This window comes from Nymphaea colorata, chromosome 12 (assembly GCF_008831285.2).
Source record: "Nymphaea colorata isolate Beijing-Zhang1983 chromosome 12, ASM883128v2, whole genome shotgun sequence".
Lineage (NCBI taxonomy): Eukaryota > Viridiplantae > Streptophyta > Magnoliopsida > Nymphaeales > Nymphaeaceae > Nymphaea > Nymphaea colorata.
In genome coordinates this window covers 2,351,238-2,378,237 of record NC_045149.1, presented here as the reverse complement: position 1 = coordinate 2,378,237, position 27,000 = coordinate 2,351,238, and the positions used below count along the sequence as shown (strand labels likewise).

Here is a 27,000-nt window from a genome sequence, read left to right as displayed (position 1 = left end):
AAATGAAATCAGAGGCTGCATAAAACGTGCTCAACAAGTTTGCGATGAGTTGGGAGTGTTGGTTTCTTCTGCATCTGGCGTGGACATGGATCTGAAGGCTGAAGTCAACCTTCGTCATGCTCGAACTCTTTTAGCTGCTAAGCAGTTTGATCAGGTCTGCATTCTGTTATTTTGGATGTACATGGGCATTCTCTTGAAGCTATTAGGAATGTTTCTTTGTCAGACTAATGCTGCATTTTAAACTTTGGAGCAAAAGAACAGCGTGGTATTATGTAGGGCCTAGTTGACCAGTGCTTTATTTCTTGAGTATTAGCATTTTTCCTTTGAAGGATCCTTCAATCTACTTTGCTTGGCTTGAAAGTACCATGTTTTATCTTTATTCAATCAATTTTCCTGTTTATATCATCCTCATTGTTGTAGTAACTTATTCTTCTTAAAGAAAACTCTAAAATAAATTGAATTTTTTGGTGTCACATTTTGAAACAGTTGCATACAATGGGGATCTTGTTCCCTTGACATAAGGTTTAGTGTTTGTGAGCCTTATTGTCACACCCCAACATTTTTGACCCTCAAACAATTTTTTTTTTTTCTAAACATAAAACATTGAGGTGCGACTACACAACAATTCAAAAAAAAATGGGGAGCTATGTCATTTAAAACAATGGGGCAACTTTCATTTATATAACAATTTCAATTCATACAAAATCACATCTGTGTATGACAAAAATGCCTCAAACCACGTAATTGATGCCTAACAAAACAAGACATCAATAAAATCAAAATAAGACGCGCCGGCACTACAAAGGACCCAAAACCTCCTCAGTAGGATGTAAGTGAAACCATCTGATCAACCTGGTGCCCTGGGTCCGCCAAAACCTGAAAAAAAAAAAAAACAACTGAGGGCTTAGCCTTTGTAGTATGGCAACAAGGTAGGAAAATCCCAAACCCTCTTAGGTAGGGCTCAAATATGAGATAATCACAATCATAAAAACAAATTATCATCATGTCGTGTCAGGGCATAGTCACATCATTTGCGAAGAAGGCCCCTCACATAGATCACGACATGTAAAGGCCACTAAATCAATGTTGTAAAACGCGTATCGTAAGCCGTATCGATCGGGCTTTAAGATACGCCGTATCGTAACGTATCGTAACCGTATCGTAAATATTTTTAAAAATTATTAATAAATCAGAAAAAATTTAAAAAAATTCGGAAAATTCATAAAAAAATCAGAAAAAATTAAAAATAATAAATTGTTCATAGAAAACATGTTTGAGATAATGATAGACTTATTATTGCTATAAACTTACGCGTTCATCATTCATAAACATCAAAATTCATAACAATAATACAATATCATTCAACAAAGCATAAGACGATAAGCCATAAAGTGATAAAGTCATAAATGATAAAACATTCAATCAAGTGTTAACACTTCAACAACCATAGATTCATAACTCTTTAAGTTTTTGATACATATAAAATGAAAGCACTCTTGACTTGACTCTCATTCATGATTCATCATTCATAATCTTCATCTTCATCTTCTTCTTCTTCTTCTTCATCGTCAAGAATTGGAAGATCTTCACCAACATATTCAGCACCAGCAGTAGCAGACTCTCCTTCATCAACAAAGCCTTCTGTTGCTTCAGCTTCAAGGTTGAAGCATTCAAAATCTTCATCATCAAATATTGTAGCTGGTTCTTCTTCAATCCATGGCTCTAGATCGTCAAAATTTTCCAAGCTGATAGGATCGAACTGAGATGTGTGCTTCCTTGCTAATGATTTTTCTAATTCTCTACATTAAATAAGAGAAAATTTGTTAGTATATAATTTCATATAAATATATTGTACAAAAAATGTAAACATTAATTAAGCTATATGCCTATATTACCTTTGTTTCAACCTCATATTATATCGAACAAAGACAAGGTCATTCAACCTTTTATGTTCGAGCCTATTCCTTTTTTTGCTATGGATATGTTGGAACACACTCCAGTTTCTTTCGCATCCACTAGCACTGCATGTCTGGCTGAGGACTTTGACTGCAAAACGTGCTAGGTTTGGACAATCAAACCCATACCTATTCCACCACAAATCTAAACAAAAATATAACAAATCAATGTGAAAGTTTTAAAAGAATCAAATGTAACAAATGCAAAGTAAATTAAAAATTTCTATGTATTTACCTGGACGCATCGTTGTCCTGGCTCGAACGGCGGCAGGTAGTCTCATGTTCCGAAAACAACTATCATATAGATCCAGCCCATTCTTCACTAGCAAACATCTGTCTCAAAGGAGTTCTTTGTTTCACCACACTCTGCACAGTCAATACATTTGTGGCAAATCTAGTTTGTGCAGGTCGTATTAATTCAACTTCTTTTGTAAATTTTCTCATCAAACTCAATACATATGCATGATTATAGATCAATTTTGTTACCTCTTGACATTGGTCAATGGCTGATTTCATATCATGCATCTCATTAAGAACTTGAAGCATTAGATTAACACAATGAGTGGCACATGGACTCCAATAAAATGTTTTATACTTTTGAAATAACAAATCTCTTGCAGCTCTATAATTTGCAGCATTATCTGTAATAAACTGTACAACGTTTGCAGGTCCAACTTCTTGTACGACATTATCAAAAACATTGAATAAAATCTCAGCAGTCTTAGGAACATCAGACAAGTCAAGAGATTTCAAGAACATTGTACCTTTAGCGCAATAAACAATAAAATTTACAAGTGTTCTTGACCTTGTATCAGTCCAACCATCTGACATAATGGAGCAACATGTTTCCTTCCAACATAATTTCAACTCATTGCAATGCTCAGACACTTCTTTGACTGTATCCTGAAGAATTTTGCCCAACTGATGATATGATGACATTTTGAATCCGGGGCCTATAGAAGTAATTGCATCTGCCATGGCTTGGAATTGAAAAGAATTAGCTGCATTAAATGGAATACATGCATCATAAAACCATTTCCCTACCTGCTTTTGTGCATGATATAGCATATCTTTAGATGTCATAGCAGCACGAATCTGCGGCTGACCACCTGGGCTGGTATATGAAGGGAAAAAACTCTTAATAGAGCCAACACTAGACCTACCAGTAGAAACTCTACCACTAGGTCGTCGCATACCACGCCTGGCCCTAATATCTGTTGTGCCTCTCCTCTTCCTTCCCGTTATGCCAGATCGACCTCCTTCATACGTAATTCCTTTTCCTCTACGATCTCTGCCTCTTGAGGTCTCCAAATCTGTTCTTAGGCTGCTACCGTCTTCATCATCACATTCATAAGCTTCTTCCTCTTCTTCTTCATCTTCCAAAGGCACATTATATCCTACATCTGCATCTTCAATTTCTTTTTGTATTCTCTTTTGACGTAAAGCATGAAGCATATCTAAACATTGTTGACGCACAAATGGAGGCAAAGGTTTGTTTGGTCCTCCAACACAAGGAGACGCATCTTTGGAGGTCCCTGCCAAATGGTGTTTCATTCTAATAATCCCTCCTGAAAGTGTATTCCCACAAAAGCTACATTTGAGTTTCAAACGGTTATTCTCCTTCACCCTTTCGCACCATTGCCATGTAGGATCCATATCTTCAAAAAAAAAAACGAAATCCTATGGTAAACTTAATGAAAAACACTCAAAGTCTTCCAATCTACGATTATACGGTAAAAAATTAAGAATACATGGTAAGAACATGAGATTTCATACCTTACGAAGAAGAAATGTCTAAAATGAAGAAAACCCCTTTCCTTCCCACGAAAATCAAGCACCCACGCACAAATTGACCACTTAATCTTCAATTTGACGATGAAAATCAAGTTTTTCACGGTGAAAATGAACGATCGCCCTCCCTCACGGCACTATCCAAGCGTTAGAAATGAAGAACGGAAGAAAAATTTCAAAAAGAAGCCGAATAAGCAGGTCTCGGGCCCCTTTTTGCGTTTTTAGGCCGTATCATACGATACGGAGTGTATCGCCTCGTATCGTACGATACAGGCCTTGTATCGTACGATACGTGCGATACAGGGCCGATACACCCCCTTTTTACGATACGGGGGGTGTATCGTACCGTTTTTTTCAAACGAGACGATACGTATCATACGATACGGGGTCGTATCGTACGATATGTACAACATCGGATATAGGAAATGAGATTCAATCTGATTCGGATTCACCTCAAGTTCGATTAGGACTTGCTCACCCTAATCTTAGTGTCCAAACTGTCGCAATGTTCTTGGCAGCCACCTCAAGCATTCGATCAAGTGCCAATGCCCAAAATTGATCGCTGCCTCCACCACTAACACCTTGACTCCACTGATATAAGGGAAAGATGTATCCCCAAGCTGCGATTCCAAACCCAATGACAATAAGTAGATGAAAAAAAATAGCATAAGAGAGTTAAAAAGGAGGGTTTGTCGAGAGAAGAAGACATTCAATGGTGAGATGGATGGTTCGATTGAGGGTGCTGACAGTGAGGAAAGAGTGCAGGCAGAGAGAGCAAGAGAGTGGCAGAGGGAGAGGGATAGCACGGGCGAGGGAAATGGGGGAGATGGTGCGGAGGAGACAGATGAGACGAGGAGGGAGCTCGAGCATAGAGGGAGAGAGAGAGATAACGTGTGGGCAGAGGGTGCTGACGCATAGGGGAGAGGCTGCGTAGGAGGGAGGAGAAGAAGGAAGAGGAAGGAGAAGGCGGAGAGAAATCAGAGGCTTACCAGAGCCCCCATCGCTGCCGTCCACTTCCGTTGCCGCTGCACCGACCTCCGTCTTCCTCTTCTCTGCGTTGTGGTCATAGCAAAGGAAGAGACGAAGAGGGGAAACGAGGGAGAAGAGGGAAAGACGATGGAGGAGAGGGCGTCGTCGGGCTCCCACGCTGCTGGATTCGGGTCCGGGTCTGGACCCGATCTAGCCCACCAAGAAAAACGAATGTTACACTTATAGGCAATTTTCGGATTTGTCATTCATTTAACCATTTCCTGACCCTAGGGCTGCACACCAAGTTGAGTCAGCTTGATCTCGACTCAAACTCACTAGTCAAAACTTGACTCGTGTCGAGCTTGAGTTTGAACGTATGTTGGAAATGTTAAACGAGTCGAGTTCGAGTTGTAAGAAGTCAACTTGTTTAACTTGACTCAGCTCAACTACATAATAAATGCTAAATTGTAATAAGAGAATAGTTAAACAAGTAGCATCTAACTGAGTTAATCGAGTTAAAAGAAACGAGACATGCTTAACATAAACAAGTTAAAAAGTTGAGTTCGAGCTCGATGTTGTATCATCGACTTGAGCTCGAGCTTGTTCTATTGAGCTCGACTTGAGTTTGAGTCAAGTTCAAGCTCAAGTTTTCTGAGTCGAGTTGAGCTCTAGATGTTCAACTCGAGCTTGACTCAGCTCATGTGCAGGCCTACCCTACCCGACTCTGACAGGGTGAAATTGGTGAAAGAGAATCTCATCAATGAAGGCAGTTTCCTAAGAAGATAATTGGGTGGCTACACTGCTTTCCCTGTACAAGCTTGGATTGTCAAGAATTCACCATAAAAATCCTTAATAGAACCTATAAAACCTGCGAGGACGGAGTTTCGCAGAGGAAAAAAAACTCAATCCAAACTAAGTCATGCTCACCATTAGCTGCAAACAATTTTTAATTTCTTAGTTGTGGTGTTAACGATGGATGGTTCTACGGCCATTTAAGCTTGGCAGATTCTATATGAGTATTGTAATGAGAGTTTGAGAAGATATCTACACCATTACAATAACATGCTTATATGAGATAGTAAAAGGTAGAAGCATTAGAAAGCATATGGAGCTTTCTTCATGAAAATTAATGTTTGATAAACTTTTGCAACATCTCTAATGGTTTTTAATGCTACTGAGAGGTTCATTAGTGAGCATAAATTGTTTTACTCGATACTGGGGAAGAGTGTTACAAACAAACTTTTTCTTTCTTTTTCTGGTGACAGACAAACAATGTCTCCACTTTAGATGTTTTATGTGTACTTGCTTGCTGATGCATTTAGATCTTTGTTCAGGCAGCATCTGTGGCCCATTCTTTGTTCTGCATGTGTTACGAATTCAACATGCAGATTAAGGTTGCTAGTGCTCTCCTCTTGATGGCTGAGATCCACAAGGTATCATCATGGTTTGTCTGTCAATTTAATTATTTTCTTTCTCTTTCAACTGACATTTTTAGTATGTTTCTTCAGAAAGCAGAGAATGCATGCACCGGTCTGCCTTATGCACTAGCAAGCTTGACATATTGTCAATCTTTTAATCTTGACCTTCTTGGTGCTTCAGCAACTTTGACGCTTGCAGATCTGTGGCTGTGTCTTGGATCTGTTCATGCAAAACGAGCACTAAGCCTCCTACATCAGGTACTGCCAATGATACTTGGCCATGGAGGGCTAGAGCTTCGCGCACGTGCCAACATTTCAATTGCGAAGTGCTATCTTGCAGATTCAACATTTTCAGGTTCTCTATTGTGCCTATCATGTTCTCTTGTTTCACACTTCACAGGAATAGAGTTTGCTAAAGAGTTGTATATAGGAATTGCATGTTTCTGTGTTCTATCCCCTACAAGAGAAATCACCGGTGGATTGTCCACCTCCTTGCTATGAATTCATTTCCTGAAATGGAAGTTGTTTCTCATAATAGAGACCCATAAGAAATTACTTTCCTAGGAAATGTCTTAATCTTAAGGCTTGCCTCTAATGAGTGGTGCCTCCACCTCTTATGAAAATTTATTTGGCCTGCCAGAGTGAAAAGTACATAGTTCATATGAACAACCATTCCACATAGACATGGGTAGGGGAATATTGAAAAAGTGCTTAGGGGAATACGACAAGATGTAGAATGTATAGATATATGATGCACACATAACAACCCACAAAAATTCAAAAACTAAAACTGAAAGTTCAAATTAATAGTCTCTTCATAGTTCATACACATAATCCCATCAAATTAAAAATTTAAAACTGAAAACAGTGTGCAAGTCTTCAAAATCAATGACATTATAGCTCTTAGTCCTCGATATCCACTTCCTCCTCCCTTATCTCCTCATCATCTCTCGCTGCCTCCTTCTTTTGCACATTGGAATGGACGTGGATCATGCCACTCTACATTATGATATTGAAACTCATTTTCTCTTTCCAAGTCAAATTCTTCACCATTCACATCTCAATATTTGCTGCCTCCTTCCCTATAATACAAACAATAAAATATAATTATTACCAATAAATAGAGCTATATAAATAAGATTTTAAGAGAAGTTTATAAATCAATAAATATTGATTTACCTGTACTCTTTTTTGCTTCGTGAAAGTAACTGAAGGTTAGAATGCATATAAACTAAATCTTCTGCATCTTTGCTTGTAAGTTTATTTCTCTTAATATTCTAAATATGTGAATACGTGTTCCAATTTCTTTCACCACATGAAGATGTTAGAGGCTGATCTAACAATCTCAAAGCAAGATATTAAAGAGTAAGATAAGCATTTCCATGTTTGACCCATCAGTTGTCACATAGATATGGGCATAGGGTCCGGTACCCGTTCTGCATCAGGTACGGGCGCAAAGCACTTTAAAAAAATTTGGACATGGGAACATAGCCGTGCACACACAAAACTAAATCACCAGAGATGAAATATTACTGTATGAAAGGCATGATGAAGTTGCTTAATACATCTAATCTATACTCTCTTGGATATGTTTAAAGCAGTTTCTTCTTTCCCTTAAGGAGTTTCTAGTTGCCTCTTTTGCTTAGTCAGCTAGTCCATGATTTTATGGAGGTATATAGCCAATATTCGCCAATGAAATGCTATTTTTTAATAATTTCACATGTGATTCTCAAATCTAATTATTGAATACCATATCCATAAATTATACTCTCATTTGTGCATGTAGGTGCACAACTCCTCGACAAAATTTTCTCGAAGCATTTTTCTTTTTCACTATACTCTCCACTATCAGAATATTTGTAGGAAAACTAGTTTGTATAGGGTAGCCAAACTTGGTTCCACGAGTATATTTCATCCTCAGACTGAAGCTGTGTAAATGTTTATATACATACTTTGTGACTTTTTAGGATCGTAGAGTAGTTTCTCATTCCATTTCACCAAAATCGTCAAATATTAGATTAATGTACTGAGTAGCATGTGGAGTCCAAGAAAACATCTAATATTCTTCCTATTGCCCTATCATTGATTGTGTTGTTCGTGATGAACTGCAAAAATGTTATCAGGCCCCTCCTTTTTCAGATTAGGAGAAACATAGTGTGATATGTTAGTAATTTTTGGATGTATATGACAAATCATAGGCTTCAAAAAGATGAATACTTTTAGGGCAATGTGAAAGAAAGTTCGTCAATGTGCTTTTAGGGCAATATACAAGAAAGTTTATCGATGTTCCTATCGTCGTATTTGTCCATTCATCTGCCTCATTATGCACTCCGTGTCTTTCTACTTTATTCTTTATTCATCACAATTTGCCCTCACTATTTTCATAGTTTGATGAAAAATTTTGCCCCTTAATTGATAACAAGAGGGCATTTCATACTTAGGATCTTTAGAAGTGGCATAATTTGAAATGAAATTGAGTTTATGACATTAGAAGGATCACAACATGATATGCTGATCCCATATTAGGATCATAACTAAGAAATTCATAATCTTTATCATCCTCAAAGTCCCAGGGTTAACCATCTCCATTTTTGCATCTTCCTTCTCTCTCTCTCTCTCTTTGTATTTGCTTTCATTTGTTAATCCATTTGTTGGCATTGGTGTTTTTACGCCTCCTATAGATCCCTAGAGGCCTAGTCATAGGGATACTGGTACAGGGATATTGGTATTGCCACAACAATTTTAAAAATTGTGGACACGGGATACAACAAGGTATAAGGAATATACATAGACATGTATACTTACCGCCTGTTTCTCCCTCCCTCTGCCTTTTTGCGTCCCTCTTTCTGCCCGTTTACCGCCTTGTCCTCTATGGCGTCGCCTTTCTTACCTCCTGCAGATCTTCTTTCTCGCCGATGGAACCTTACTGTATTGTGCTCCATCCCATGCAGCTTCTTTCGGCATCAGGAAAACCCCAAACTCCTTACTGCCTTCCGCCCCTACCTACTCCTTATGCTCCACTGTTCCATTCAGCCCAGCCTTACCTTCTTTGGCGACAGCTACTGCAGATTTTTCCAGCGGCAGGTAATCCATGCCCCTACTCTTCACTACTGCCAACCCACCATACCTGCTCATATTCATGTTTCCTTTTCATTTCTCGCTTTGTAGATGAATGCTGGAGTAATCGGTTCTGTTGTCTTTGGCAAGAGGCTTCAGTGCAGATTTTATGAAGTATGAAAACATATCTTTTGGTCGTTGTGGAACAAGTGTATCATTGTGGTATCTCTATCAGACCTATTGTGGTACCTATGTCACATGGGTGCAGGTACGATACGGGTACGGGTACGGGGATACGGGTGTGGACACAACAATTTTCAAATTTTTTGGATACGCGGATACGACTAATTTTATATTCTCAAAAATGATAAAATGAAAAAAAACATTAAACTAAAACTAAGAGTTCACTGTTACAATCTCAATGTCATAAGAAAGTCTCAAACAAAAAAATTGTTCATTACAAAACATTGTTCATCATCATTCTAGTCAATGTCAATGCCCAATTCGGTCTCCTCTTGTCACACCCCAACCTTTTGACCTACTAACAAAAAATATTTTTTTCTAAACATAAAGCATTGACGTGCGACAACACAACCATTCAAAAAGGAGGGAGCTATGCCATTTGAAACAATGGGGCAACTTTCATTTACATAACAAATTCAGTTCGTACAAAATCACATCTATGTGTATAACAAAAATGCCCCCAAACAATAAAATTGATGCATAATGTAGACAAGACATCAATATAACCAAAACAAGACGTGCGGGCACTACAAAATACCCAAAACCTCCCCAGTAGGACGTGAGTGAAGCCATCTGCTCAACCTGCTGCCCCTGGTCCACCAAAACCTAAAAAACGAAACAACAGAAGGCTTAGCCTTCGCAGTATGACAACAAGCCAGGAAAATTTCAAACCCTCTTAGGTAGGGCTCAAATATGAGAACAATCACAATTATAAAAACAATCTATCATCATGTCCTGTCAGGGCATAGCCACATCATTTGCCAAGAAGACCCCTAACATAGACTACGACATGTAAATGTCACTCGATGGCCACAGTTATCACACCCCGACCTTTTGACACTCAAACTTTTTTTTTTTTTTCTAAACATCAAACATCGAGGTGCGACTACACAACAGTTCAAAAGAGATGAGCCAAGCAATTCAAAACAATGGGGCAACTTTCATTTATATAATAACTTTGTTTCATACAAAATCACATTTATGTGTATGACAAAAATGCCCCCAAATTGTATGATTGATGTCTAACAAAAACAAGACATCAATACAAATAAACCAAGACGCGCCGGCACTACATAAGAAAACAAAACCCAAAACCTCCCCAGTAGGACGTGAGTGAAGCCATCCGATCAACCTGCTGCCCCGGGTCTGCCAAAACCTGAAAAAGAAACAACTGAAGGTTTAGCCTTCGCAGTATGGCAACAAGCCAGGAAAATACCAAACCCTCTTAGATAGGGCTCAAATAAGAGAACAAATATCAAAATCATTTATCATCATGTCGTGTCAGAGCACGACACGTAAGGGCCACTCAATGGCCACAGTAACCCAATTTCAATCACATGCACATCAATCACATACATTCAATCATATACATTACATTTTCATTAACTTTAGTGAATTCACAGTTCCTGTGGGTGCAACACAGGCACATGCACACCATGGGCGGCCTACAGCCGAGACACAACCTCCGTGGTGGCCCATAACAGTATGGATCCATTTCATCCGCTGCAGCGGTAGAGCACTCATCCATGGATGTGTGAATTCTAAGGAGAGATACTCAGCCTTCCCTAGGACACCCAGATTGGGAAGGCGGGAACCCAACGCTCCAAGCACAACACACAACAGTACCCTGTGGCCTTGCACCGCCTGCGCTTCGAATAGGCGAGACCAGTGGCAAAAGCGGGACGTCTCCCAACACATAGCCACATCTCACTGGCCTCTCATCTCTTAATCATTCATTATTATCATTAGATTAACACATTTCCAAACTGACTGGCTAGTTCATGAGGTTGGTACACTTCACGAGTGCACCCACACCTCCAATTGCCTCCACACGAGGTCTGCACATAACACTAACAGTCATAGCTAGCCGTCATACAATATGGGTACGACTACCCTCCAATTCAATCATTTGCACCACAAACTCCAAGAGGAAAATAAGAGCAACTGGAAAACCACACTTACTTGCAAACCAGGCTTTGATACCAAAGAAATGCGTTGCGAGAAATGCGAGCTGCGGAAGATAGGGAACAAAAGAGGTAACAACAAACTAGAATGAAGGAAAAGCCTGAGCTGTTATTGAAAGAGGAGGCAGTGCTCTAACCTTTCGAATACAAGTAAGTGAAAGCTAGAACTCTAATAAACTTCTGATGCCCGGATGCTCAGCTTAAGGCTGAATTTATAGGCAGCGAAGTCTGGCGACCTGTCAAGCCGGTATGGATACCGGTTAGGCAGGGTGCTTGGATGATTGCCACTAGTACAATAATTGAAGCTTGCCGACACAAGACGACAAATGACAAGGCATGCAACACTACTCATGTGTTGCCGACGCTAAAGGATAAAAGCAATAATTCAGCTAATGCGTCACTGCTTACGTCATGTGTAGTGACGTCATTGCTGATGACACAGATCATTATTACATACTGTGGGCCCACTTCATGCTTTCGATCGATTTTCTTTGATTGCTTCATGAGCTGAATGATGTATTGTGAAATGGTCTTCAATCGGTCCAAGGTGATTCGGACGCTGTCTTTAATATCAGACCAATAGTTGTCCCTGGTGGAGCATTTTGTACAAATCATCAGCTTAATCTTAGTTAATCCTTTGAGGCTTTGAATGTCTGATTCGATTCTGTTGCACAAGGCTTCCTCGAGGTGGTCCAGATCTTGACCAAGCTCGTTGAAGCGTTCAATTGAGAGCATGAACTCTTTATCAACCGGATATCCCCAGTATCTTGCGACTTCTGGTGACGAAGTCGGGTGAGATTTTTGTATCGGTTGACTATCATGGGGCCGGACTGCATAAAATTTGGGCCTTCAAATTCTGGCTCTGAAAGTCTTCTGGCTTGAGCCATCTCCCACCGCCTGAAGCTGCGCAGAAGGTTACTGTAGATGGAAAATGGGTGAGGATTTTACAAGATGGCGTAGCATCTACAAAGAATAAATGTGTTAGGCTAATAATTACACAAGTGGCATACGACTGCCAATAAAGAATTAGATTCGTATGTTGCGAATCCCTTTTATTATCTCCTTGACGTAGGAGATGACGTCTTCGATCTCCATCATTTGAGGTAAGACAGGTTGGCAAACGTAGCGCCAGTAGTTGTGTTTGGTGGATGACCGAAAAGCCGCAGTCCATTTTAACTCTTGTATCCTCTGAATACATTCGAGATCCATTAGGACGTGATTGTGGATCTCGACTTCTAATTTGGAAAGTTCATTTAGCAGTTCGTTTCTCTGTTGCCTGGATAACTCCCAATCCTCTTTGAGATTTTCTGGATGGAGCTCGTTGAGGATGCTTTTGTAGCGTTCAGTGATTGGGTCATCTGGTTGCACAGGCTGTGGAACTTTTGTTGTTGGCATGGAGGTCCTGGATGGTCTTGCCATTCCTGTAGACATTGTTCAAAGACTGTCAGTAACTGAAGCTGAGGCTCAAAGATATTGAGTGGCGAGCCTGTTAAAAGGGTGATCATCCGTGATAATGAATCTGCTAAAACATTGTCCTTTCCGTCAATGTGTTCAAAGAACACATTAATGCCTAGTCCTGTAATGTAGTCCACAAAAGCAACCCATCTCACTCTTGATGGCTTGTTGATGTTTGACTTATTGAAGTAACTGATAATTGCTTGGCAATCCGTTCTGATCAGTAACTCTTTTTGGTCAAGATAATAAATCTTGATAGATTCTAGGCTGTTCATCATGGCGAATATTTCAGCGTCTATTGTAGATTTTGGAGGGCTGAACTTTTCGCTGGCATATGCACAAGGTTGCTCCATTGTTCTTGGATCTAGTTTCTTCGGCTTCCATTTGCAAATTCCTCCCCATTCGTCCATGCACCCATCGGTTTCTAGGACCATAAAACTGTCAGGTGGTGGAATTGATAATGGAGGGAGGTTTTCCACCTGTTCTTTGATTTGTCGAACAAGGTTCCAATCTTGGTGGTTGAGCCGTTTCTCTCCAGTTGGGCTTGTTTTGCTGTATAAAGGGGCTAGCAATTTGCCAAGGTTAGGGATAAATGTTCGGGCATAATTTAAGATCCCTAACCAAGATCTTAAACCGGATTTAGAGGTTAAGTCGACTTCCTGAACCTCTAAAATCTTCTTGATGATGTTGGGCTGTAGGTTGATTTTTCCTTGGCCTATGATTGCACCAAGGAACTCGATTCTACGTTGCCCAATTTGCATTTTGGTTGGGCTAAGGACAAGCCCATGTTGTCTGCACCTCTCCAGTAGAACACGCAAATGTTTTGCGTGCGAGTCCTCGGAATCTGAGAAGACGAGGATGTCATCAATGTATACTGCAATGAATTCTTCTGTTCCTTTGAAACAGGCATCCATTTTTCGTTGGAAGACCGCAGGTGCGTTTTTAAGGCCGAATGGCATGACTAGCCATTCAAAGAGGCCTTGTGGTACCCAAAAAGCTGTATAGGGTACTGATTCTGGGTCCATCATGACTTGATGAAATCCACTCTTGAGATCAAACTTGGAGTAGATCTTGCTACCTGATACTTTTCTGATGATGGTGTTAATCCCTGGTAGCGAATACTGGTCTTTCTCAGTGTTGTCATTCAACCTCTTGTAGTTAAAGACCAGTCGCTCCTTTCCTTTCTTTACTTCATTTGTTTTCGGGTCCTGAGTTGTTCCCGAGTAGACGATGATAGCTGTTGTCCTGTGCTTATTACTCTGTGATGGTTTGATGACTTGGAGTTTGAGTAAGGCTGCTATATGCTTTGCAAATGATTCCTTCATCTGTAGCGTAACGTGCTTTAATGGTCGGTCTTCAATAATAAAGTCAGGATTTTTCAATGTAATCCTGCAGCTGACTTTATTCTTTGACCAGTGGCGAAGGGGGTCTTCCCCAATGTATCCAACTTCTTTTAACTTATCAAGTAGTGGCTGGAATTTAACCTTGAAATTCTGTGGCGTTGGTCCTTCTGTGTAGAGGACTGCCTCTTGGAGTTGGATGTATTCTAGATCATCGATTTCTTTGGCAAAGGAGGAGATAACAGCCTGCTGCTGCTGCTGAGTGTTGATGATGGTGACATTTTTGTAAAGAGTGTTTACGTCACCTTCAATTCTCAAGCCTCCTTGCATGGCTCTAATGAAATTGCATCCGATGATCATTTGTATTTCTCCGCCCAGATGTAGTGGAAAAGCATACGTGTAGGGGATTTTGAATTGATTTTCCCCTACTTTCATTCTTCCATATTTCAGTTTTTTGTTGGCGCTTTGTTTGGAGTTGACGCCTGTAAACTGGACTATGAAAGTGTTATCTTCCAGAGCCTCCTTTGGGACTGAGTTTTGGATGATGCGACAGGTGGTTGCACCAGTGTCAAGAATGGCTGTGACGGAGAAGGGTTTGACTCCGTAAATTTCGAAGTCAACAGTGAGGTTGTAGAGGCGATTTTTGATAATCCTACCTCCTCCCACTCCTCCGGAGGCTGTGTACGGCCTCACTTTTTAAGATGAAACAATCGCCTTCTTCTTCTGAGAGGAGAATTTCTTTGCCTTTCTCTCCCTGCCTTTTATTTAGAGAGAGTTCTTCAAGGTCTGCTGTAAGATGCTGGGTAAGGAGCTGGTCATGTAGATACTGAATTTCCTTTTTGAGGTGTGTCATCTCCGCTTCACACCATATGATGTATTCGGATTGTTGCAGAATTAGTTTGCGGAAGGATGATGGATTTTCAGCAATCTGTCGAATAGGCTCAACAGGGACCGCTTTCTGGAAATAGTAGGGGCCGCAGAGGTTGCAGGCTACTATTAAGCATCGTGGGCAATTGATTCTTGCCCTTTTTATGGATTGTCGTCTGCAACATATACAAGTTGGATTGTCAACTTGTTGATTGAACTGTCATTCATGGCTGCAGGACATCTGTTGTGGAGGTAATTGGATCTAGGGGCGGTAGCCTCCATCTTCTTCCCCCAGCATATTGATGCTGAGAGTCTGTAGCTGATGTTCTAGTGACTCATCCATGTCTTCATTTTCCGAGATAGAATAAATGGCGTCACTAAGTTCATCGCCTTCTTGGACTGAGACTATGTCATGGTCTTCTGGCAATTCTAGACCCTCAAAGATGGCTGCTCGCTTCATGTTTCTCCTATCATTTGGGCATTCTCGAGCAAAATGGCCTTCATCACCACACAGATAACATTTGCATTTCTTATTTCTTAACAAATGTTTCCTTTTCTCAATTGTTGGATGAGTAGGATGAGGCTTGCCTTTGTAGGTTGGCGACCTATGCATACCGTATCTCTTTCTTTCTGTATCCTTGTAATATCTGGGAATTGGGATTTGTGAACAGAAGGATAAATTCTTCAGGGAGCGCTTGAATGCCGCATATTTGCATTCTTGCTCGAGATATTGGTATGTAAAGAGGACTCGCGGAGTTAGTCCTATTGTTACTCCTGGGTATTTAGCATCAAAGGCTTGCTTGATCCTGTTTCCCAAGTCTCCTGGCATTTTTAGCCAATATTTCTCTGATAGTTCTGCACTGATGAACATTCTTTCGGATTTTGCAGCGAGTCTGAGGTAATCATTCATGTATTGAATGATATACTTGACATTGCTGCAAGATGGTTTTTTAAGTCTCGATACGCTTGATCCTGGATCACTGTTGATCCCTGTGTTGGGTCTTCTAAGGAGAAGACTTTGCGCATCTGTGATAGAATGTTCTGAGTGCCTTCTCTGCCATCAGCAGTGGCTATCAGGGCTTCATACTCGGCTTGGTATTGCATCCTCCACTGGATCCAGATTAGCTTTTCGATTTCTCCGAGTAAGTTTTCCATGAATTCAGCTTTGTCTTTAGCATCTGAGAATCCTTTTTCTGAAACCAAATTCTTGGTTATAGATTCCCATCTCGAAAATACATCATGGAATAGGCCGATCTGTTTGGGGATGACGAAAAGTGCCCCTGTTGATTGTGCTGCAGTGGGCAGGTTCCACATTTCGTCATTCATTCCTCCTTTGAATTTGGTGCGGCTGCTGGATGGAAGATCTACCATTGGTCTGATCGGAGGATTTCTTCCTGTTGCCGGGGCGTACCCGGGCATCCTCATGGAGACATCCGCAGGAGGGTTGTAGGGGGACTGTGCTGTGGTGGTCCCTGAAGTTGCAGACGCGATGACTGAAGATAGTTCCTTCATTTGTGGGTAATCATACTCATCTAGTATGAAAACTTTTTCCTGTTCCTGTCCTTCAGTAGCCCAAGGATTAAGGAATTGCTCTGAGTCATCATCATAGGTGTCATATTTTGGCACCTGTCTCTCTTCCTCTTGTTTATTGGCCAGGTACTGATAATAGGCCATTTCATCTTCCTCCTCCTCTTCATCACCGTTGAGGAGAGCTAGTATGGTATGCTCCGAAATTTGGGGCTCATTGTCATTTTCCGGATCAGGTTGATATTCGGCGAACCGAATGGATATGCGTCTGTCAAGCAAATTTGTTGTTTCCATTTGTGTTGGTTGCATTTGAATGGACGCTGTTGAGGGCCGGATAAGCTAGTTTAGGCCCTGCATTTCACGGTTGTCTAGCCTTCTTCCAGGGAGGGCTGTTACGCCATGGCTGGTCAAATAGTCAGTAACATGATTTATTTGATATGCAAAGGTCATGTTTGGCGTGTTTGATAGCCTCCCAATTAACCCTCGGGTGAGGATTAAATTCGCCTCTCCATTTCTCTAGTTGGTGTATCCCCTGGTTTGGATAGAGATCTGGAAGTGGCGGTAGAAGTCGCCCAATGTTAAGATCGTATCCGGGATGATGAATATGATTTGATTTCCTCTGGATAGATCAACGTTCATGGTGGCAAAGATAGACTGGTCGTTTTGCCACCTGTTGTCACGGAAGGTTACCAAGGCTTGAGTGCCTTCGTCTCTTCTGTGTAAGATCTGTAGTCGGACTTGGGCTAATCCAACATGTATGAACCGGAAGTTGCTTCTGTATAGTGCCTGATAGCTTTCCGGTTGGATGAATTGTCGGTCTACTTGTTGATCGTCGAGGCAGGAGATTGCCTCTTCGGATAGGTGCTGGTAGACTCGATGTTGGTCCGTATTGCTGCGTGCGGAGTAGAGTACTTCTGCAGGTACCATGTTTGCACGTTCTCGTAGGGACCTTCTCAACTGCTGTTCTGGTAGCAGTTGTTCTTCAAGGACTTCGCGATAGTTGCGCCGGATAATAGAATTTACCTATGTCACACGGTCACGGCAAAATGGGCCACGTACCGGTGTCGACACTCCGACACCTGGATACCGACACTTGGACACGGCAGGATACGTTTTGGATTGGGTCTGAGTCAGACCCGATCCGAACCACTTTACTAACCCGACATTCTTTGTTTTGTTTGAGACTTTCTTTCTTATGACTTATAAGATTGGTCATGAACAATGTCTTGTTTGAGAATCTGAGACTTTCTTTCTTATGACTTATGAGATTGTAAGAGTGAATGATTAATTTAATGTTTTTTTTTATTTTATTATCCTTTTTATTTTTTTAGAATATAAAATTCACCGTATCCGCGTATCCTAAAATTTTGAAAATTGCCGTATGCGCGTACCCGTACCCGTACCCATAGGATACCCGTACCCGTGTCCGTGTGACATAGGAATTTACTCTCCTTTGGAAGATATGGCGCCTTCTTTGGCTATTACTGTAGTCTCGGATTTGGTCTTCAAACTCAGGTTGTGAGGCCTGGGTTTGGGATGAGCTAATTGACGGTCGTTTGTCCATCCTTGATCTTCTTTTTCTCGTCTTTGAGAATGGAGTAAGGATCTCGAACAACGTGCAATTTTCCTTTCTTTTCGACGGGTTTGCCGATGGAAAGGTCTTTGAATTTCTTTCCGAGTTCGTCTATCAGGGAATCTGATAGATCTTTCTTAGGGCTTGAAGCTTTGAGTTGATCAGAGAGTTCCGCAAGCTTTGCTGCTAGCTGCACTTGGCTGTCGATCACTTGCGTGACCAACTGAATCAACGTGTTGTTTTGCTTAATTAAAGCAGAAGTTGCAACTCCAACTGATGAGTAGTCAGAAGGCTCTGTGTATGCAAGTGAAGGAGGGTCGATGGTGTTTGTTACCGAAAGAGCTCTTTTCACTGCTAAGTTGTCGTTCATGAAAGCTGCTTCTGAACTTCTAGGATTTTGGCCTCTATGGCTAAGGTTCGTCTTTCTAATGCTACTTGTAGAACACGCAACGCAGGAAGGAAGAAGAAAGGAACACACGGTATACGTGGAAAAACCTCAGAAAGAGGAAAAAACCACGGGGAAGCTCTAACCTAGGTGCACCACCGCAACCCTAGGAACCAGATATGGACCCGGTTCCCCATTACAAGCTATTTTAACACTCCCCCTCAAGCTTGGCATACATGTCAAGCTTGCTAACATTTTTCTCAAATTGAGATGTACATAAAGACTTAGTTAAGACATCAGCAACTTGATCTTCAGACTTCATATAGGGCAGGATCAACTCCTTTGAATCTATGCGTTCCCGTATGAAGTGGCGATCGATCTCCACATGTTTGGTTCTGTCGTGCAGGACTGGATTGTTTGCCAAGTTAATAGCCGACTTGTTGTCACAATACATCCTCATCTTCTCTTCCATTTTCACCCCAATATCTGCTAAAAGAATTTTGAGCCATAACATTTCTGTAACCCCCATAGCAACCGCCCTGTATTCAGCCTCAGCACTGGACCTGAAACAAACTTCTTGTCTTTTACTTCTCCATACCACCAGGTTACCTCCAAGAAAGATGCAGTATCCTGTGGTAGACCTTCTAGTATCTGTGCATCCTGCCCAGTCGGCGTCAGAGTATCCTTCAATGTTGAGTTGACCTTGTCGAGTATAGAGCAGTCCTTTCCCTGGGTCATTCTTTAAGTATCCCAATACTCTTTCAGCACTTTTCCAATGACAATCAGTAGGGACATGCATAAACTGACTTAACACACCCACAGCATACGTAATATCCGGGCAAGTAAGAGTGAGATAAATGAGTTTACCAACCAGCCGCTGATACCTCCCTTTTCCTTCCTCATCCAAGATCGTCCCAGTTTTGATACTTATCCTTGTGCCAGACTCCATTGGAGTAAGAAAGGGCATGCATCCCAGTTTACCTGTCTCTTTTAGAAGATCAAAAGTGTATTTCCTTTGGCTCATAACAAGTCCAGTCTCAGATCGTGCGATCTCAATTTCCAAAAAATACCTCAATTTACCCAGATCTTTGAGATCGAATTCAGCAGCTAACGTTTCTTTCATCTTCCTTTTTTCTTCTTCGTCATCACTTGTGACAATCATATCATCAACATATACAAGTAGAAGGCTCACCAGACCATTTCTCTGCTTGATGAAGAGGGTGTGATCACCATTTCCCTGTTTATATCCATTAGTCTTCATCACAACCCTTAGTCTTTCAAACCACGCTCTAGGGGACTGCTTGAGACCATACAATGCTTTCTTAAGATAACAACACTTTCCGTTCTGCGCATATCCAGGCGGCATGCTCATATAGACTTCTTCCTCAAGGTGACCATTCAAGAAGGCGTTCTTGACATCAAGTTGGTCCATGCCCCACTTCTTTTGCACTGCCGGAGCTAAGATGACCCTTACTGTCTTCAGTTTAGCAACGGGAGCGAACGTCTCAAGATAGTCAATCCCATATTTCTGGCTAAACCCCTTTGCAACGAGACGAACTTTATAGCATTCTACAGTGCCATCAGGTTTGTACTTCACAGTAAACACCCACTTGGAACCAACTAAGTGAGTTCCCTTGGGAATATCAACAACCTCCCACGTATTGTTCTTTGCCAGGGCGTCCATCTCCTCTGTCATGGCCTGTAGCCATTTAGGATCCTCCCTGGCATCTTCCATTGACCTGAGAATAACAGCCATAGATAAAGAGGTAATAAAGCACTTATAGTCTTTACTGAGTTTAGCATACGAAACAAATCTCTGAATAGGATGAGAAGTACATGACCTGGTGCCTTTGCGCAGGGCTATGGGAAGATCTTCATTCATTGGACTTGGATCATCCTGGGAGCTCACAAGATTGGGATTGGTAACATCAACAACCTCCATCACATCTTTCTTCTTCCTGTTGTATACCTAACCAAACAAATGATCACGGGACTGTTCTTCCACAGGGCCCCCCTTCATCTGACTGTCTCTGTCCTCACTGACTGTGTCTACCACACTCGGAGAACTAGCCGTGTAATCCAAGAAATCCGTGAACTGAATCAACTGATGCGAAGAATACTCTTCCACTCTCTCACCTAGACACTCTCCCTGAAGAGGATTCGCAGGAAAGTATGCCTCATGTTTATGAAAGGTAACATTCCTGGAGACATATACTCTGGAAGTGCTAGGATTGACACACTTGTATCCCTTCTCGGTGGAGGAATACCCCAAAAAGACCGTTTTGATGGACCGATGATCAAGTTTCTTGAGAGTGGGACTATGATCATGGACAAAGCAAACACACCCAAACACCCGAGGGGTCAAAGGCCAAGAATTCTGAGTAGGCCACAAAACAAAATAAGGGGAATGACCATTCAACACACGAGTAGGCATACGGTTAATGAGATGAGCACTAGTGAGAAGTGCATCACCCTAGTATCGCTTAGGGACACGACGTTGAAACATAATGGCCCAGGTGACATTTAACAAATGACGGTTCTTCATTTCAGCCACGCCATTCTGAGGAGGTGTGTAGCTACAGGATGTTTCATGTATAATACCTTGCTTCGCAAGAAGTCATCAAGGGATTGGGAGACATACTTTCGAGCATTGTCAGTACGAAGGGCCTGAACAGAGGTCTGGAATTGAGTTTCAACAAATGCAATGAAGTTTTTGACAATGCCGGGAACTTCATTACGTTCTTTCAACAAATACACGAACGTACACCGAGAGTAGTCATCAATAAGAGTCATGAAATAATGAAAACCACGACAAGTGGGTACTCCCGAAGGACCCCAAACATCAGAGTGAACCAAAGCAAATGGACGGTTGGTTTTGTTGAACGAAATAGGGTACGAGGCCCTAACATGCTTAGACAACTGACACACTTCACAGGCGAAGGTGTCCAAAGAAACAGACTGAAACATCTTAGGAAACAACTGTTTAATCAATTGAAAAGGAAGATGACCAAGTCTCTCGTGCCAGCGCATAATAACGGATCTGTCCTCCACGCCAGACAACTGTCCACTGGTGGCTGAAATCAAAGCAGAAGCAACCTGTACTGGCATTCTGTAGAGACCATCAATAGCCGAACCAATCCCAATCTTCTGCCCCGTCCCCAAGTCCTGCAGGAAACAACGATCAACAGAGAATATTAGATTACAGTTTAGCTCTTTGGTAATACTGCTGACAGATAACAAATTTACGGGAATATTAGGAACATGCAGGGCATTATGAAGACAATATTTGTTCAGTAATGATAAACTCCCTTTTTCAGCCACAGAAATAGAAGAACCATCAGCCATAGATACACGCTGCTGCCCAGAAGTCAACTTGTATTCTTGAAACATCTTAGGGTCCCCGGTCATATGATGAGTAGCCCCACTGTCAACAATCCAATCACCGAGAGAGGAATTACCTTGATCACTAGTAGCAACAAGAGCCTGAGCTAACTTAGCTCCATCAGACGTAGATGTGTCCTCTGACGTAGTAGAAAGACGACTGATATAAGCTTGTAGTTCCTTGATTTGATCCGGGGAAAGCCTCGACTTTTCACCACTTGAAGAACCACTCTGATTTGAGTCCTGCACAAGAGAACCTCGCCGACTAGACGGAGGGCGACCACGAACAAGTCTCTTCTCAGGGTGAAGATCCCAACAAAAGTCAACAGAATGTCTTGACTTATGACAATGGGTACATCGCCTAACAGGGCGCTGGCCAGGCACAGAAGAACGGCTAACAAAGGCCGAGGGACCACTCCCATGACTGGGGTCAATCTGCATCACTTGGCGTCTTTGTTCCTCGGATTCCACTCTGGCATATACATCTTCTATTCCAGGAATCTCATCACAATTGAGAATTTGACTCCGAATGGATTCAAATTCATCACGCAAGCCTCCAAGAAAAAGGAACGTCCGGTCCATCCATTCCTTTTCCCAGTACCGGGCATGATCGGAACCACAGTCCCAGTTATCATTCACATGATAATCAAGTTCCTCCCACTTAGTTTTCAGGGCTGCATAGAAGGAGGCAACGGACAAGTCACCCTGTTTCAGAGAATAAATACTGCGTTTAATCTGGTACGTACGCAGAACCCTTTTCTTGCGACCATACATCCTCGCAAGCACAGTCCACATATCAAACGAAGTCGGCTTTCGCAGAATAAGAGGCTGAATATCAGCGGACACAGAGCTAATGATCCACACCTTAACCTGACTGTCTTCCAACACCCAAGTCGCCCATTGAGGATCAGTTTTGCTGGGCGCCGGTTTGTCGCCTGTGATATAGGGGAGACGACCACGGCTCGTTATCCCAATCTCGAGAGCAGCAGACCAAGAGAGATAGTTATCTTTAGTCAGACGAATGGGCGTGACCTGGACCGGCAAGTTCTCGCTCTTGGGAGCGCTGCCCGCGTCAAAGGCCACATCACTTTTAGGTGCGATCTCTTCCGCCATCACAAGCAGTCAAGTCAGACGCAACACCAGGCAGCAACAAGACGACACAGCAGCAGCTGAAACACCAGCGCCACACGGAAACCAAGGCGGCGGCGAGAGCCGTGATGGCGCTGGATCGTCCGACGGCGGAGAAGAGAGACACCCACGGCAGCGGAAACTTCAGAAGGCAACCGGCGGTGGCGCTGGATCGTCTGACGGCGGAGGCGCAGAAAGAACTTCGACAGCGGGTGCGCGGAAACTGGCGGCGCAGGAAACCCCAATGGCGGCCGAAAAAAAAACTCCAAAGGCGGCAGCGGCGCAGGGACGACGGCGGAAACACGAGATGCAAACGAACGATCTCACCAACCTGGCTCTGATACCATGTAGAAACACGCAACACACGAAGGAAGAAGAAAGGAACACACGGTATACGTGGAAAAACCTCAGAAAGAGGAAAAAACCACGGGGAAGCTCTAACCTAGGTGCACCACCGCAACCCTAGGAGAGAGAAAATCTATTCACTTAACTCAACAATTACACGTAAGTGAAGAATATATAAGAGGGAGAGAAAGAGTGCCGCCTAGGGTACCTAGTCAGCCTTGGTACCCGTGCCCCATGGGACCGGGTCCAGATATGGACCCGGTTCCCCATTACAATCTATTTTAACACTACTAAATGTTCAAGTATGGTATTTTGCAAGGGGGTTGCACTGGGAAGGGTAGACGAGGTTATGGGTTTGCTATGGGAAATTGTATTTGAAAGATGACTAATTTGGGTTTCTATCTTAAAACAATGGTTTTCTAAGAACAAGAGTTTAGCTTGCATGTCTGCAAGAGCAGAGAGGACTTTCTGAATTTCTCGTATCTTGACTACAAGGGTTTAGGATTTTGGGTTTAGTTTTCAAAAACCTATGCGCAACCTATGATCTTGTACGAGGGCTTACCTACTGCCTCTTTGACCTGGGTCTTTAACAAAGATTTTTGGCAATGAAACCCTAAACCACAAACTCCAAGAGGAAAATAAGAGAAACTGGAAAACCACACTTACTTGCAAACCAGGCTCTGATACCAAAAGAAATGCGTTGCGAGAAATGCGAGGTGCGGAAGATAGGGAACAAAAGAGGTAACAGCAAACTAGAATGAAGGAAAAGCCTGAGCTGTTATTGAAAGAGGAGGCGGTGCTCCAACCTTTCGAATACAAGTAAGTGAAAGCTAGAACTCTGATAAACTTCTGATGCCCGGATGCTCAGCTTAAGGCTGAATTTATAGGCAGCGAAGTCTGGCGACCTGTCAAGCCGGTATGGATACCGGTTAGGCAGGGTTTTTGGATTATTGCCACTAGTACAATAATTGAAGCTTGCCGACACAAGATGACAAATGACAACGCATGCAGCACTACTCATGTGTTGCTGACGCTAAAGGATAAAAGCAATAATTCAGCTAATGCGTCACTGCTTACGTCATATGTGTAGTGACGTCATTGCTGATGACACAGATCATTATTACATACTGTGGGCCCACTTTATGCTTTCGGTAATCAGATGTCGATTTTCTTTGATTGCTTCATGAGCTGAATGATGTATTGTGAAATGGTCTTCAATCGGTCCAAGGTGATTCGGACGCTGTCTTTAATATCAGACCAATAGTTGTCCCTGGTGGAGCATTTTGTACAAATCATCAGCTTAATCTTAGTTAATCCTTTGAGGCTTTGAATGTCTGATTCGATTCTGTTGCACAAGGCTTCCTCGAGGTGGTCCAGATCTTGACCAAGCTCGTTGAAGCGTTCAATTGAGAGCATGAACTCTTTATCAACCGGATATCCCCAGTATCTTGCGACTTCTGGGTGACGAAGTCGGGTGAGATTTTTGTATCGGTTGACTATCATGGGGCCGGACTGCATAAAATTTGGGCCTTCAAATTCTGGCTCTGAAAGTCTTCTGGCTTGAGCCATCTCCCACCGCCTGAAGCTGCGCAGAAGGTTACTGTAGATGGAAAAGGGGTGAGGATTTTACAAGATGGCGTAGCATCTACAAAGAATAAATGTGTTAGGCTAATAATTACACAAGTGGCATACGACTGCCAATAAAGAATTAGATTCGTATGTTGCGAATCCCTTTTATTATCTCCTTGACGTAGGAGATGACGTCTTCGATCTCCATCATTTGAGGTAAGACAGGTTGGCAAACGTAGCGCCAGTAGTTGTGTTTGGTGGATGACCGAGAAGCCGCAGTCCATTTTAACTCTTGTATCCTCTGAATACATTCGAGATCCATTAGGACGTGATTGTGGATCTCGACTTCTAATTTGGAAAGTTCATTTAGCAGTTCGTTTCTCTGTTGCCTGGATAACTCCCAATCCTCTTTGAGATTTTCTGGATGGAGCTCGTTGAGGATGCTTTTGTAGCGTTCAGTGATTGGGTCATCTGGTTGCACAGGCTGTGGAACTTTTGTTGTTGGCATGGAGGTCCTGGATGGTCTTGCCATTCCTGTAGACATTGTTCAAAGACTGTCAGTAACTGAAGCTGAGGCTCAAAGATATTGAGTGGCGAGCCTGTTAAAAGGGTGATCATCCGTGATAATGAATCTGCTAAAACATTGTCCTTTCCGTCAATGTGTTCAAAGAACACATTAATGCCTAGTCCTGTAATGTAGTCCACAAAAGCAACCCATCTCACTCTTGATGGCTTGTTGATGTTTGACTTATTGAAGTAACTGATAATTGCTTGGCAATCCGTTCTGATCAGTAACTCTTTTTGGTCAAGATAATAAATCTTGATAGATTCTAGGCTGTTCATCATGGCGAATATTTCAGCGTCTATTGTTGATTTTGGAGGGCTGAACTTTTCGCTGGCATATGCACAAGGTTGCTCCATTGTTCTTGGATCTAGTTTCTTCGGCTTCCATTTGCAAATTCCTCCCCATTCGTCCATGCACCCATCGGTTTCTAGGACCATAAAACTGCCAGGTGGTGGAATTGATAATGGAGGGAGGTTTTCCACCTGTTCTTTGATTTGTCGAACAAGGTTCCAATCTTGGTGGTTGAGCCGTTTCTCTCCAGTTGGGCTTGTTTTGCTGTATAAAGGGGCTAGCAATTTGCCAAGGTTAGGGATAAATGTTCGGGCATAATTTAAGATCCCTAACCAAGATCTTAAACCGGATTTAGAGGTTAAGTCGACTTCCTGAACCTCTAAAATCTTCTTGATGATGTTGGGCTGTAGGTTGATTTTTCCTTGGCCTATGATTGCACCAAGGAACTCGATTCTACGTTGCCCAATTTGCATTTTGGTTGGGCTAAGGACAAGCCCATGTTGTCTGCACCTCTCCAGTAGAACACGCAAATGTTTTGCGTGCGAGTCCTCGGAATCTGAGAAGACGAGGATGTCATCAATGTATACTGCAATGAATTCTTCTGTTCCTTTGAAACAGGCATCCATTTTTCGTTGGAAGACCGCAGGTGCGTTTTTAAGGCCGAATGGCATGACTAGCCATTCAAAGAGGCCTTGTGGTACCCAAAAAGCTGTATAGGGTACTGATTCTGGGTCCATCATGACTTGATGAAATCCACTCTTGAGATCAAACTTGGAGTAGATCTTGCTACCTGATACTTTTCTGATGATGGTGTTAATCCCTGGTAGCGAATACTGGTCTTTCTCAGTGTTGTCATTCAACCTCTTGTAGTTAAAGACCAGTCGCTCCTTTCCTTTCTTTACTTCATTTGTTTTCGGGTCCTGAGTTGTTCCCGAGTAGACGATGATAGCTGTTGTCCTGTGCTTATTACTCTGTGATGGTCTGATGACTTGGAGTTTGAGTAAGGCTGCTATATGCTTTGCAAATGATTCCTTCATCTGTAGCGTAACGTGCTTTAATGGTCGGTCTTCAATAATAAAGTCAGGATTTTTCAATGTAATCCTGCAGCTGACTTTATTCTTTGACCAGTGGCGAAGGGGGTCTTCCCCAATGTATCCAGCTTCTTTTAACTTATCAA

General features: G+C 42.2%; 2 protein-coding genes across 2 annotated transcripts in view; one reads left to right on the top strand and one right to left on the bottom strand.

Moving 5' to 3' along the window:
• Positions 1 to 27,000, top strand: part of LOC116265807 (anaphase-promoting complex subunit 5) — a 70,257-nt gene that overhangs the window by 42,485 nt on the left and 772 nt on the right. Inside the window, exons 16-18 of the mRNA XM_031646752.2 lie at positions 13 to 154; positions 6,050 to 6,148; positions 6,224 to 6,488. Of these exons, the coding sequence (XP_031502612.1) occupies positions 13 to 154; positions 6,050 to 6,148; positions 6,224 to 6,488 (506 nt within the window). The remainder of the gene's footprint in view (positions 1 to 12; positions 155 to 6,049; positions 6,149 to 6,223; positions 6,489 to 27,000) is intronic.
• LOC126410601 (uncharacterized) lies at positions 21,263 to 24,516 on the bottom strand. Its single transcript, XM_050080773.1, has 2 exons — positions 22,003 to 24,516; positions 21,263 to 21,709 (listed from the first exon to the last, which is right to left on the bottom strand). The coding sequence occupies exons 1-2, from the start codon at positions 23,036 to 23,038 to the stop codon at positions 21,666 to 21,668; spliced, it is 1,080 nt and encodes a 359-aa protein (XP_049936730.1). The 5' UTR covers positions 23,039 to 24,516; the 3' UTR covers positions 21,263 to 21,665.

What these genes read in the sequence shown, in the direction of transcription:
- LOC126410601 (XM_050080773.1), bottom strand. Translation starts at nt 23,038, where the DNA reads ATGGCGGAAGAGATCGCACCTAAAAGTGATGTGGCCTTTGACGCGGGC. An exon ending in TGTTGCTACTAGTGATCAAG is followed by an intron (nt 21,710 to 22,002) that starts GTAATTCCTCTC and finishes TGTTTCCTGCAG; the next exon opens with GACTTGGGGACGGGGCAGAA.